This window comes from Brachyistius frenatus, unplaced genomic scaffold (genome assembly GCF_029030835.1).
Source record: "Brachyistius frenatus isolate BFR_SWC_R1_liver_20210118 unplaced genomic scaffold, ASM2903083v1 Contig_47, whole genome shotgun sequence".
In the NCBI taxonomy this organism is placed as follows: domain Eukaryota; kingdom Metazoa; phylum Chordata; class Actinopteri; family Embiotocidae; genus Brachyistius; species Brachyistius frenatus.
Genome location: NW_027210646.1, coordinates 1778431 through 1792069, shown reverse-complemented (window position 1 = coordinate 1792069; position 13639 = coordinate 1778431). Strand labels below are relative to the sequence as shown.

The window sequence follows — 13639 nt, the reverse complement described above, 5'->3', positions numbered from 1 at the left end:
TCTTTACTCAACAGAATCCCTCTCCAGAAGGACATTTTGATGGTTTAAAAAAGAGAGAAAAAAGTTTGCTTGGCACTTTCTTGGAACAGCTTTGACCACTATAGGGGCAAATTAACCACAGGGTGACATTAAAGTCATTAACCAGTTACGTCGATTCCTGAATAGTAAGACCAACATGACAAATAATTGAAATTGAATGGGAGGAAGGGTGGGCCCTCAGTGCATACATTTTCCTGTTTAATTCTAATGATTTAAAAGCTACAGCAGAGTGCACCGTGAAACAGCCGAAAGAGAGTACATGTTATGTTGTTGCACTTTTCATCAGACTGAGGTAAAAGCACATCAAAGGTCTCTTAATAAATCAATGTTTTGCACATTCGAGAATTCGAACAGCTCAGCGCCATCAGACACAACTGCTAATTGTGAAGGAATTGTGAGGAGAATAAATAGCAAGTTTCCTGCTTAGTTTGTCTGTTGTGCTCGCAGACAAATGGAGGCAGGAAGAGTGTAGTCTTTTCAAAAGCTGCCTGAGAAAACCTGATGGATGCACAAATTAACACAGAGGAGAGAAGTTGCAATCCACAGCCTCCAATGTTATAATTGTAGCTCTTTCTTCCCCCTTGACAAAACATAAAGGGGGATTTTTTTTATTTTTTTTCCGCTCCCTGCTTACATCCCCCTTTCTCCCTCTCTCCTCCACCTCTCACTGCACAGCTAGGCGAGCTGGCATTAATTGCTCCAAAAAGCAGTGGAAGAACACCAAGTGCTTCTCATCCTGGTATAATTGTGTCTGTAGGAGTTGGAGGGCGTGAGAAGAAAGAGGGTTTTGCTGCTTAGGAAGGGCTTTGTTTTGTGTCATTTCAAGTAACACGATATGATGGCGCGCTCTAGTGGACAGACAGTGAAAGAGACACCATTTTTATTTTGAGTGAAATAAATGTGCAGATATTATGAATAATGTGGCAAATTTATACATACATTTTCATATTTCTGACATTATAGAAGGAACATAGAATCACTTATTTTATATCATGTATTTTGTGCTCTTGCGCAGCAGCTTTTGCAGTAATTTACATACATGCAAAGTGCACGTTTTGTCTGTACGCTTAATGTACATAATTACATAATGACATGACCATTACCAGGACATGATCCCTTATGTGCTATAATAGTGCACTTCCATTCCTCTCAAGTAAACAATCTATAAAGCTCATGTAGCGTAGAAAATCAATGTATGTGGCAATTGTATTTATTCAGTTATGCTATTATATGTTTTGTCAGTTTTTCTTCTGTTAAAGGTGTAACATATTCTGCAATGACATATAGTAAAGAAAGCAACCCTGAAAGCAACTGAAACAGCCACATTAGTTTGACCTTTCAGTATCCAACAGGCTAAATTCAGTACCAGTAGCCTTTTTTTTTTTTATCCAAACCACATTTACATTTTTCAGCACAAACTGAGTCATACTAAAGAACAAAACAAAAAACAAAAACTGAAAATAGGAAATGTTGTGTCTCTTACATTTCACAGTAACGACAAATATATTCAATATGTTTTTTTTTTAAATCCTTTAACTTACTTTATTTTGCAATATTTTCTTGGAAGTCACAATGTGGGTAATTATTCAGAAAAACAGGTATCTTTGTTAAATCAAATGTAGGATCACCTTTACCCTTCGTTAAAAACAGATGTCTTTTCAATGTCCAACACCAACATCCAGGGGATGTCTACAGTGGATGTTGAAAAGACATTGAAAAAAGATCTCTTTTCAAAGTCCATAATGTTTGGGGACGTTTACGTCAGTGTCATACGTTGAAATTTTTTATTTTTTTACAATGACGAATCAGCTACGAAAACTAGTGTTTTAGACATTCTTGGAGTTTTACTATCTCATTTGTCTCGTCTGGTTTTACAGAAAGATATAACTGGGTGTCGTCTGTATAACAATGGAGGTGTATGCAGTGTTTCCTTATGATGTCACCTAATGGAAGCAAGTACAAGTGAAAAGTATTGGGCCCAACACAGAACCTTGTGGAACTCCGTAACTAACTCTCGTTTGCCTGGAGGACTCATTGTTTTCATGAACAAATTCAAATCTGTCTAATAGATACGACTTGAGCCAGTCTGGAGGCTGTGGCTCAGATGGTAGAGTGGGTTGCGCACTAGTCGGAAGGTTGGTGGCTCGATCCCCAGCTCCTCCTGTCCACATGCCTAAGTGTCCTTGAGCAAGACACTGAGCCCTAAGTTGCGATGGTGTACCATCGGTGTGTGAATGTGCTCCTGATGGCAGCACCTTGCATGGTGATCTGTCTCATTAGTGTGTGAATGGGAAAACCATGTTAAAGCACTTTGAGACCGAAAGGTGATAAAGCGCTATACAAGTACAGACCATTTACCATTTATCATCTAATGCAGTTCATGACCCTCATAACATGTTTCAATCTCTATAATTGTGACCAATCGTATTTATTGCAGCACTGAAGGCCAGCAAGGCGAGTATAGATAAGTCAATTGTCTGAGGCTATTAAAGAGATCATTTGTAAATTTCACCAGTGCTGTTTCTGTGCTGATGTACTCTAAATTCATACTGAAAAACTCTAAACAGACCATTCCTCTGTATATAATCACATAATTGATTTGCAATTACTTTTCCAAGGGCTTTAGAAATAAAGGACATTTGGGAAATTGGTCTGTAGTTTCCTAAAACAGCTGGATCAAGACTAGGCTTTTTAAGTAATTGTTTAATTACAGCAACTTTAAAAGCCTGCGGTAGATAGCCCGTTGAAAGAGATGAATTGATTTGGTCTAATATGGAATATGGAATTGATAATTAAGGGAAAAACATCCCTGAGAATGACTACAAAGATGTTCTACATGTGACTAACGAAGGCTAACGTCCTAGATGCACCTCATCATGGTCAGTGTATAGTAAAAAAGTACATTTACTCTAATACTTGGAACAATTTACTTGAAAATGTTTTTTGTGCTTCTTTAAACTTATTTTCTACAACAATTGACCTCATGTACTAAATGTATTTGTTAAGTTTAGTTACAAATTACTTTGTAGATTCAGATTAATTATACAAAATATACTTTGCAAAGATATATAATCATAGGTTAAAACAAGACTTTATTGATCGCTGTGGGTAAATTCATAAGCTAACAAGTTGCAACATTAAAGTGATAGATAACCACAATACACGTGATTGCATCAATTTAAAGTTCAATAACAATATTCTGAAATAATGAGGACTTTTAACTTTGGTACTTTAAATGTATTTTGATGCACAGTAAATACTTTTATATGTTTACCCAAGTCAAATGTTGAATGCATGACTTTTACATTTACCATTTCTACAGTGTATTATTGATACTTTACCTGAAGTAAACGACCTGAGTACTTCTTTTCCCAGTGCGCCTCATACAGGATGCTGTCTTGACTTCATCCCACTGATGTGAAGTTGAACTGATGTCAGGTTTGCAACAGCCAGTTTATCAACATCATTTTTACCTGAATGTATCTCAACCCATTTCCAATCCATCCTTGCATTATGACATCAAGGTGTCCCCCACTGGCCTGTGCGGTAACCATACATAATGAGTGTATCACCTCATTTCTTATAGCCCAGCCTGAGCCAGTCATTACGTTTGTGTGGTTGAAACTGAGATATCGGATCAGACAGGTTTATTCCTGTAAATGACAGTTCAGTGGTTTTGCCTCTCAACTCACTTCAAAGATTTAGCTTTGGCAGGAAAGGTACCATCCAGTGGTGGAAGGAGTACTTTGGATTTTACTAACGCAAAAGTACCATTTTGGTAAAAAATACCTCATTATGAGTAAAAGTCCTGCATTCTAAATCCTATTTGAGTACAAAAGTAATGTAAGATAAATGTACTTGAAGTATCAAAAGTAAACATACTCATCATGCAGAATTTCCCCCATAACTGAAATAATACATCAGTGTTCATTCACATTTGTGTTGTTGCTGGGTAACTACGTTTAGTTTAGTCTCATGACCGGATTGTGAGATGATTAAAGGGAAAGGAAAGAAGAAAACACTAATTTCAGATAGATAAATCTCCGTTCATTTCGTTTGTTTTTTTGTTATATTTGTTTTTTGTGAAATATTGGATAATTTTAACACTTATTTAAATGAAACCATGTGACATGTACATGGTGGAAGTCACCAGTCATCTCAACCATGATAAGAGGTATACACTGATTTTTTTTATTATTATTTTTTACAGAAGGGCCAAAAAGGCTAGAAACAACTAGTTTGATCTATAATAATATATATATATATATATATTTTTTTTATCTTAAAAGTACCCTGTAGTTTGAAATTGAGCATTTGTACTTTCCACCACTGCCTGCATGCTCATGTCTATGCTGTTATACTGTTGTTACACCCTGCCATTTTAGTCTGATGATAACTAACCCAGTTTAGGCAGGCTGCTTCCCGCATACCAAACATCTTGATAATGTGTCCTCTTCAAGTTCATTCATTGTACACCTTTGTTATTTTAATTATATGATGAGACCCACCCTCTTGGCACAAATGCATGTCAGTAATATGTTGAAATGATGTAGAACGCGAGTTCCTGCTGCTGCACCCGTGTATTTATAGGCAGATCTACAAATAGGAAAGGGAGGATCTGCTTCTTAGACTATATTAATCTGATGACTGACTGCATTTTATACTGACAGTAGAAGTAAACATACACTGTAAAGGTAAAACTCTGTGACACGCGTTTTGAGACATACAAAAAAAAACAACACAAAAGCAACGTTTGCGCTAAACATGAGTAATTTTTATTTAGCTAGTGAGTCACCTAGAGGAGAAAACTGTCACATTCTTTGCAGTTGATGTCTTGCCTTTTGGGGGGAATCTCAAGTCAGGTCGAGCAAGTGGGGTGATGTGGAGGTTCTCCCAAAAGTGATACCAGGTGTTGAGGACAGACAGTTTGATTGAGCCTGAGGTACGGTCGAGTACATCAACATCAGAGCAAAGACAGTCGCCCACGGGACCGATGGAGGCCACCGCCAGTTCTGCTACAGCAGCAGGTTTCTCCTCAGACAAATGCACTTCAGAATGACAGAATCACAAGAGAGAGAGAGAGAGAGAGAGCGAGGGGGGGAAAAAAACAAAAAACCAAAGATGTGCACTGGCCGGCGCTTGCCAGCCTGCTGTATAATTGTAATCTTTTGGTACACAGAAACAGATGCAGAAAGGAAGGGAACAGGTAGAGGGAGGATACATCCTACGATTGGCATGATTGTGGCTGTTTCCCAATTATATCATCCCACCTGTCAATCATCCACAGCCTCTGTCTGCGGAGGATCAGACGGCTGAATACCGATTCAAGTGCAAGATTAATTTTATACATAGCATCTTTAATTCTCTTCAGGGGCTGATGAAGCTCACCCAATATCCCAAACATTTGAGGCATTAAAAAAAAAAAAAAATACAAATAAGCTCAGTGAAATCTTCTGACTACTCTGGTTAGTCAGTTAGTTGCTCACAAACAAAATCAAAGAAGAAGAAGAACAGAGTTAGAGAGTTAAGGGTACTGGTAGAGGCCGTTTAGAAGGACTGAAAGTGCTTTAAAGACAGAGTTTTTCCGACGTGGGTTACGTTCTTTTTCTCGTGAGACAGGAACACAGGGTTTGATGCACCAGTCAACGGATACAGATGAGTCCATCTATTGTCATGTTCAAGTGTTCAGATACATTGTCATCTTCAGCGGAAAGATTGTGAGAGCCTTTCCTCCTTGTGTGGTTAGGCAAATTTGATTTAAGGTCCTACATCATTAGTGTTGCAGTTCTAGCAGAGAGCTTGCTTGAAGGTTACTGTTTATTTCTACTGCGCTCCTAGCAAGAGAAAAAAACAAAACAAAGAGAGATGATCAGTGGGTGGCAACAAGGGAGAGAAACAACCACAAATAGTAATTTGTGGTTGTTTCTCTTACAGAAAAAAAACAAGGGTAGCCCATGTTTTCTACATGTGATTACATGTATGATACATGTTTACCACATGTTGCAACATATAACATGGGGGAAATATGTGGAATCTACTTGGGCTTCATACAATACACCATAAAAATGTTCCAAAATCACATTTCCCATGGGCAAAATACATGTTTCACATATGCACAGTCACATGTGATCACATAAGTTTTTGCACAGGTGAAATTCACAGGTGGTTTTTCTGTAAGGGTAGAGCCCGACCGGTACTGGATTCTGGGGGCTGATGTCGATGGTACGGAGTATAAACAGTATATAAAAACGCGCATTTTTTTCTAATGATCCTCAAATGTGGTTATCAAGCACTTTTAACGCTTGTGACATGGATATTTAATGGAGGCAGTATATTTTTCACACTGACATAAGTGCAATGAAACAGTCAATTTTACTGGGAATTTAATAATTATTAATAACCATTGAAAGAAAAAAAACCACATAGAAAGATTTTTCATTTACTGGAAGCATCTTTTCCTGCGTTATGTTCTGTAAATAAAGGCTTTCGATCAACATAGACGCCAGTACCAGTGTGATAGGCAGTGAAAATCGACAAGCCAATATTTCAGCCAGGCTCTAATTAATATCATCCAATACTGTAGTGCAACATTAGCTCTGATCTCCTGGTCTTCATGTATGGGATAAATGTGTATTAAAGCCTGATCTATACTGCACTCCTCTGCACAGTGAAGTTGCGATAACACTCACAAAATGTGACATCCTTCAATGTAAGACTTGAACTCCTAAAGGTTACAATTCAAACTTTTGTGATAAATGGACATTAATTAATTGAGGACTGATTTTGCAGTTACAGCCTGTGAGATCGTTGTTTGTTCATGTAAAACTGCGGGACATAAAAGATTTGGTAAGAATATAATTTTCAAAAGAGACTAAAGAAAATTTTATTGTATAAATAGGAATAGAAAATTAAATTCTAGCTGTTTTCAAACAGGCATCTCTTCAGTAGTGTATAACCAAGAATATACTTTCAGTGTCATGTATAGTTTCATTTTGAATACACTTATATAAATAATATTACTGTACAGTTTGGCTTGCTGTTCTCAATGGAAAGTACTGATATTAGTTTCTAAACCTGCTTTGACTAACGGACATTTCAAGTTTAAATAGCAGAGGGCCAAAATTATGTTTTGTATATCTTTTTGAACAATGTATTCCATTATAAGTACAAGTTAACATTAAGACTGCACAAATACTCCTGCAATGATCAAAATGATGGTTAATGATTTACAAGAAAATGTACCTACATAAACCGTTCTTCTATAAATGAAGCTCTTTAGATTTAAAAAACACTTGTGCATATCTTTAATTTATAATTGTGCTGATTTACTGACTACACTAGCTGGAAAAATAATTAATTGCTAAATTAGGGATACCTAAAGCTTTCTCTTTTCTGTGTTACAATAAGTGAGACGGCAAGCAAGAGAAAATCCTCTGCAAAAAAAAAACAAGGCAGAAAAGGCGTTTAGAAAACCTAAGGTATGCACTAACCAAATATTGAGCTCTGTTTACACTAGCATCAGACTGCAGCCACTACATTCAGCTTGTAGTAATAAGTCTCACTTTGTCACGGATAAAACAAGATAGGCATACTAAACAAAGCACGAGTAATTGCAACACGCCCAGAATATTCAAGGGTGTGTCGTGGATTACAAAAAGAAGAATGCTGTGAGTGTCAAGTAGACACAGCAGTGCAGTCAAATCCTAAAGAAAAACAAAACAAAGTCAAAATAAGCCACTGATCTTCATGGACTGATGTCACTGACTAGCTTTTTGGGCTCTTTTGCTCATTCTTTTAATTGGAACAGTGTCCTCTTTGAGGCTGTCTTGTCAGTGCTTTAGGAAACCAATGACACCCCGGCCCCCAGAGTAACTCTATCCCTAGAAGGGCTGCGGCACTCGGGACAGAAACCTGGACAAAATTCAGTCACTACATGGTCTTATACTTCTGCAGGTATGTGGGTCATATCGATTTAAATGATTTAAGTTGAAATATAACTTAACTTGTGGACTTAAATAGAATAATAATAATAATACTTCTTTCAAATAAAATCCCCTGCCTAAATAAATATTTATTCTGATTTTCAGGTAATAAAATGCCAAAATTCAGCCTGTTTATTTACATCGTAACTGGTGTCACACAACTGTGGCCATTACAGCAGAGTGTAATTCATCCTAACATGCCATGAGCGTCCTTATCTCAGTATATCCAGAGCAAAAAAAATCTTTAAAAAAAAACACACACATTGGGAAGGTGTTACTGTGCAGGTAACTGTGCTGGTTTGGCACCTCTCAAAGTTCGGAAAGGACGGGGCAAACAATAGACAACAATTAACCTTGTCAGGCAAGGAGGGTGAGGCCTCAGCCTGGCCGATCCTGTCATGTAGGAGGTCAGGGCAACAAAAGCAGCACAGCGCAACGCCTGCACAACGCAGGATGAAACTGGCTTTCTACTGACAGGTTGTTTTCAGAAGCCTGAAAACATTGACTTGAAATATTTATGAGAAAGTAACCCAGTGCATATTAACAAGGTCAGCAGCGAGGAGTCAATACGGCATCAATGGAGCACCAGCAGTGGGGGGAGGGGGGGGGGATAAAACGCAATTAGATTAGCATACTGGTGAATCTAAGAATGGATGCAGCAGAACGATAACCGAGTTTTTGCTCTTTGGCTGCTGTTTTTCCAAAGCAGCAGCATCCCGGAGTTTCTACTACTTAAGACTAACATTTGTGGTGGACCACTGTTATTATCACAGCGACATATTTTAGTTCCTCCTCTGAGGGGCTTACGCTGTGTGGGATTTTTGGAGCTACTGTATGTGCACAGACAAAAGCAATCTGGAATTTTTATCATATATTTTACTGGCAAACATTTTATAAAATCAACGCTTTTAAAGATCTGAGACAAACTGTGCCAACTGTGCAGAGGCACGTAGCAGCCAGTTTGTAGGCCGAAGGCTTATGTTGTTAAAGGCTAATAAAGCATGAGGAGCCTGTGGAGAGCAGAGAGGCTTGGTGTTCAAAGGGAGATCAGAGCCTACATCTGCCTTTGTCTGAGAGAAGGAATGCCAGGAATGTGCTCTATTTCGGGAAACCTCTATGCATCTCTGCTGCATTTGAGCAGATCATCCCAATCTCAGCAGAGTAAAATGGCTGATGGGGAATCAGGGTTTCCTGAACCTGTTTATGAGTAATGGTGGCAAGTCAATCTGCTGACAGGCCTCTGGGAACTTCCATTTGCGGCAGACTGTTCATTCAGCCACAGGATGTTATAACCTCAGAGCAGGTGGAACAAGATCAGCTGATTACAGGCTGACAACAGCCTCCACCAGTGACTCAGGGAAAGTTAGCCTCCCTTTGAATTAAAGGGTCACGAAACTGAACTATCTCATGCATACAAACAAGCTATTTATAGAGGACATGGCTCTTTATATGTGTATTTATCTCACCTTCCTCAGAGCCTCCTCCTCTTCCTGACGTTTCTCGTAATGTGCAAAGTCATCAAAGATTGAGGTGGTATGCTTGTAAGTGGCGATAACTTTAAGCACTTGTTTGGCCTTCTCCAGAGGCACTTCCTGAGTGTCCCTGGAGTTGGTTACTGGCTTGTTGTCATTGTTTTCTAGCCGGATGTGACGCAGCTGATTGTTGGGCACGTCTTTGATGAAGATCCACTTCACCTCAAACTTGCCCTTCCACTTGTCCTGAGACCAGACGCCTGCATAGGCATTGTAGTCCACCGGTGAGCGCATCTCTGCCACGCCACAGAAGTGCCCGCTGCCGTTGACGCTGAACAACAGGTACAGGGGCCCCTTGTTGCCCATTGAGCGGTAAGCGCCATCCAGACGCTTGTTGCCATGCTCTGTACTGCACCAGATAGAGTACTTGATTGAGCGGTGGATGTCATCTTCTGAATAGCTCTTGATAATGAAAACACGTCCGTTTTTCAAGTTCCAGTCAAAGTCTTTGGGGTTGTAGTTGTTCAGGGCACGCAGCTTCTCCAGCACTGGGTGCACTTCTCCAGAGCAAGGGGAGGCACTCAGTGGGACTCCGCCACCCAGACCAAAGCCCTCACCCCTGTTCCTGGGAGCCACCCAGCGGTTGGGGGGCGGGCCAGGCTGCTGGGGTTGTTGCTGGTGAAGAGGGTGTGGGGGACCAGGTTGGGAAGGGAGGTGGAGATGTGGAGGGCCGTGGGGCAGAGGCTGGGGGTGTTGGGGGGACTGGAGAGACTGGAGTTGGAAGGGCTGGTGTTGGTGTTGGTGTTGGTGTTGGTGTTGAGGCTGAGGGGGTAAAGGGTTCTGCAGTAAGGGCTGGGGCTGAGCTAGGAGAGGCTGCTGCACCAGAGACTGTGGGGGCATCATATTCTGAGCTAATGGGGGCTTGTTCAGAGAGCCCTTATCGTCCCACGTACCAATGTTCATATTGTGCTTTATGGGGGGCGGGGGAATGGTGGCGCCTCCCCCCATCCCCATGTTGGCTTTGGGTTTGACCTTGGGCTGTGGCTTGGCCGGTTTCTTGGCAATGGCTGCCCAGGAGGCAGGTTTAGGTGCGGATGAGCTGATAGAAGGAGGGAGGTTATTGGCTGCCATACTGCTCATACCTGCTGTACCTACTAAGGGTGAGCCCACAGTTTTGGTGACGGCTGCCACCATGTCTGTACCCAGTTTTAGCCCTGTCATACCCTGTTCAATGCTGTTCAGGACCGGGACCTTACTGAGCTGGGTGTCGCTTCCAAAGCCCGCCTGTCCGTCTGTGATGGCACGACCCAGCGAGCTATGGGCATAGCCGTAGCTGTTAGTGTAGACTGAGGTCTGCGTGGACTGACCCTGAGAGACACTGGTACCCCAGGTGGAAAAGTCTGCATTACTAGGAAAGAAGTTGAAGCCATGTTGGCCGAGGAAGGGAGGGGTGTTTCCCAGGGCACCTGGTTGGCTGAAAACACCATCAGGGATGAAGTGTGGCTCGCCATTGCTCATCTGTCCATAGGTGGTCAGGTAGGGCATAGGCGGGTCTCCTGCTGTGGACCAAGCAGCCTCTCCCAGAGAGTAAGGGAAACCAATGGATGGAGCATAGTAGCTGGGCATGTAGGGGTCAGACATTGGTGGATAGCTGTTACTCTGTGTGGTACAGAAAGACAGTCATGTAAAGTATTATTCGGAGTGACAGGCAGTGCAGTAATCGAATAAGCAAGGAAACGTAAATTTAACACAAGACCAGTTCAGACCAAAGATTCGTGACGAGATGAAGCCGTCTTAGAAAGTTGCAGGAACAAGTTGTAGTCGTGTGAATTGTTGCCTGCGACAGCTCATCTCAGATGATGTTGGCTAGTTTTTTTTTAGTTTAGTTTTAGAGCGTAAAGACACAGTAGCTACTGTTTTTTTTTTTCCTGATTATTAGAGGAGAACCCAACTTCCTCTACAAAACGGATGTGCAGAAAAAGACGGGAGAAGTTGACAAAGCAGGGGAGATCTGCTGTCTCAAGTTCACGGCCTAAATTTACATAAGCCCCCCCCCAACCCTCAAATGTTTCTGTTTTTCCCCCAAATCATCACTACCAAAGCAACTGCGGCAAGTAATTCAGCATCGCTGTCGTGTTTTACGCTGCAGATTATACCCAGCTACAAAAAAAAAAAAAAAAAAAAAGCGGACAGTTAAAACAAAAGTACGGCTGCACTGATGTGGAGATGTTACATTGTGTTATCTGGTAGCTTTCAGGATGTTTCAGACTGGTGAATTGCGGGTAGCTGTCAAGCTTCAAAGCATCTCGTCATCTTTGGTGTGAATAGGGCCCTAAGATTAGTAAAGACAAGACTCTGTGTTGCGGTAAATATATCACCTTTAAGTCAAATTAAATGATTAATATGCCAGCTAATTTGTTGCATCTTATGTGTCCCTAAACACCTAAAATATTGAGCACGGGTACTAGTTGACACATCAGGACCGATCGTGATATAAAAAGGACATTACCTGATTGTTCTGGCCGCTTAAGTAAGGCTCAAAATCATCATCATTCACACCATCCTTTTGATGCATTGATCCGTTTTGCACTATAGATGGAAATAGAGGACACTGAATTTATCATATGTGGCGGTACGTGATCATATTTAACAGTCTGGATGTCTCACACTGTGAGTGGCTGAAGTCAACAATGCTAACACAAATGAGCTGCAGTTTAGGCTACATCATGTTAGCTGATTTTTTTTTTTTTTTTTTTAAATCAAAACAGCCTACAATGCCACACCGGAAATCACCTCCAGAAATGAGGACGTTTACGTTTCAAAACCTTACCTTTATTTCCTTGTCCTTTAGGTCTCTGAAATAATGGGACAGGGGGGAAAAGAAAAGAAAAGAAAAGGGAAAAAAAAAAAGATATATGAGACTTGTTATCAGATCACGAGCAGGAAACAAGAAACACACTTTGACACAGCAGGCTTGTATCCGGACACACGGACAAATCTAAAGCGTGGTAACCCCACCACCCCCACCACCACCAGCACCACCAGGCAGCAGCCATCAGCCCCGGATGTTCACAACGTTCACAGGTCGCTTCGTGTTATATTGACCGGATGTCAAACGGTCTGACATCCAGTAAAAAAAACGGTGCCGCATCGGCAACCGGTTACAGCTCGAGTTGTACAGTCGGCCTCCATGACGGGCTAACAGCTACCGACATATCCAACAACAACAACAAAAAAAACCCAACAACAACAAAAACAAAAAAAAGACTTTCGTAGCCCGCTTTGATATCTGGGCACGCCGATGTTGTCGGGCAACAACAACAACAACAACAAAAAGTTTAATTTCACCGCTACGACTAAAACGTACAAGCACCGTCCGAGCTCCCGGTACACGAACCTGATCGACTGTTGTCGCAGACATCCTCCAGGAACCGAAACTGATCGCTGTTTGTGAGACTGTCCACGGCTTCCCCCCCCCTCCTCCTCCTCCTCCTCCTCTCTCTCTCTCTCTGTCTGTCTCTGTCTCTCCGGTTGTGTCCAATCACTATGTTACAAGGCGGCTCTTTCTCTTTTTCTCTTTTTTCTCGCCTGTGATCAAAACCCGACGACGATCGGCTGCTTTCTGCTCGTTACTAAACGGCGGATTTGTGCGCGCGGAGAGGCCCGTCCGTCGGTCCGTCGGTCGGTCGGTCGGTCGCGCTTCGATCCTCCCGCGGAAAGGTGGTTTTTTTTTTTTTTTTTTTTTATATATATATATATATATATATAATATACATATAAATATATATCCCGTCAGTCTGAAAGTGACGAGTGTCTCCCCGGAATAACCCTCACCATATTCCACAATGGCGGATGATATCGGGGCTCTTTACTCCCGCTTCCGTTCCGTTCCGCTGCTCCGTGACCTTCCGCCTCCTGTGACGCTCTGAGTCGCGTTACGAACGGACACTTCACACGACGGTCACAGAAAGTTCCCCGCTGCTTTCATTAGATCTTCTATCCAGGGTCATTTTAGCCTCTTCACTGACCTGCTGCTAACTGATAGCAAAAATAACAGCTGGTCCTTCCTCCCGGGGGGGGGAGGGTGAGGAGGGGGGGGGGCTTCTTAGTTTAGCCTCTGCATGTCACCCCCTCCTCCTCCCTCCT

General features: G+C 41.6%; 1 protein-coding gene across 4 annotated transcripts; it reads right to left on the bottom strand.

Moving 5' to 3' along the window:
- Positions 1-4791: 4791 nt before the first annotated feature.
- Positions 4792-13566, bottom strand: ythdf3 (YTH N6-methyladenosine RNA binding protein F3). 4 transcript variants are annotated; one of them, XM_069703630.1, is made up of 5 exons: positions 13328-13565; positions 12324-12348; positions 12003-12082; positions 9488-11152; positions 4792-5873 (listed from the first exon to the last, which is right to left on the bottom strand). In XM_069703630.1, the coding sequence occupies exons 1-5, from the start codon at positions 13328-13330 to the stop codon at positions 5850-5852; spliced, it is 1797 nt and encodes a 598-aa protein (XP_069559731.1). In that variant the 5' UTR covers positions 13331-13565; the 3' UTR covers positions 4792-5849. The 4 variants fall into 4 exon arrangements, with proteins under 4 accessions (XP_069559731.1, XP_069559730.1, XP_069559732.1 ...); XM_069703629.1 differs by lacking the exon at positions 13328-13565 and adding an exon at positions 12891-12978; XM_069703631.1 differs by lacking the exon at positions 12003-12082 and having other exon boundaries at positions 13328-13566.
- Between the last annotated feature and the right edge of the window lie 73 nt (positions 13567-13639).

Coding starts and splice junctions, on each gene's coding strand:
- ythdf3 (XM_069703629.1), bottom strand. CDS start 12,914: ATGTCTGCGACAACAGTCGATCAG. Junction 12,083..12,323: donor TAAAGGACAAGGAAATAAAG/GTAAGGTTTTGA, acceptor TTCCATCTATAG/TGCAAAACGGATCAATGCAT. Junction 5,874..9,487: donor AGGAGGAGGCTCTGAGGAAG/GTGAGATAAATA, acceptor TTCTCTTGCTAG/GAGCGCAGTAGAAATAAACA.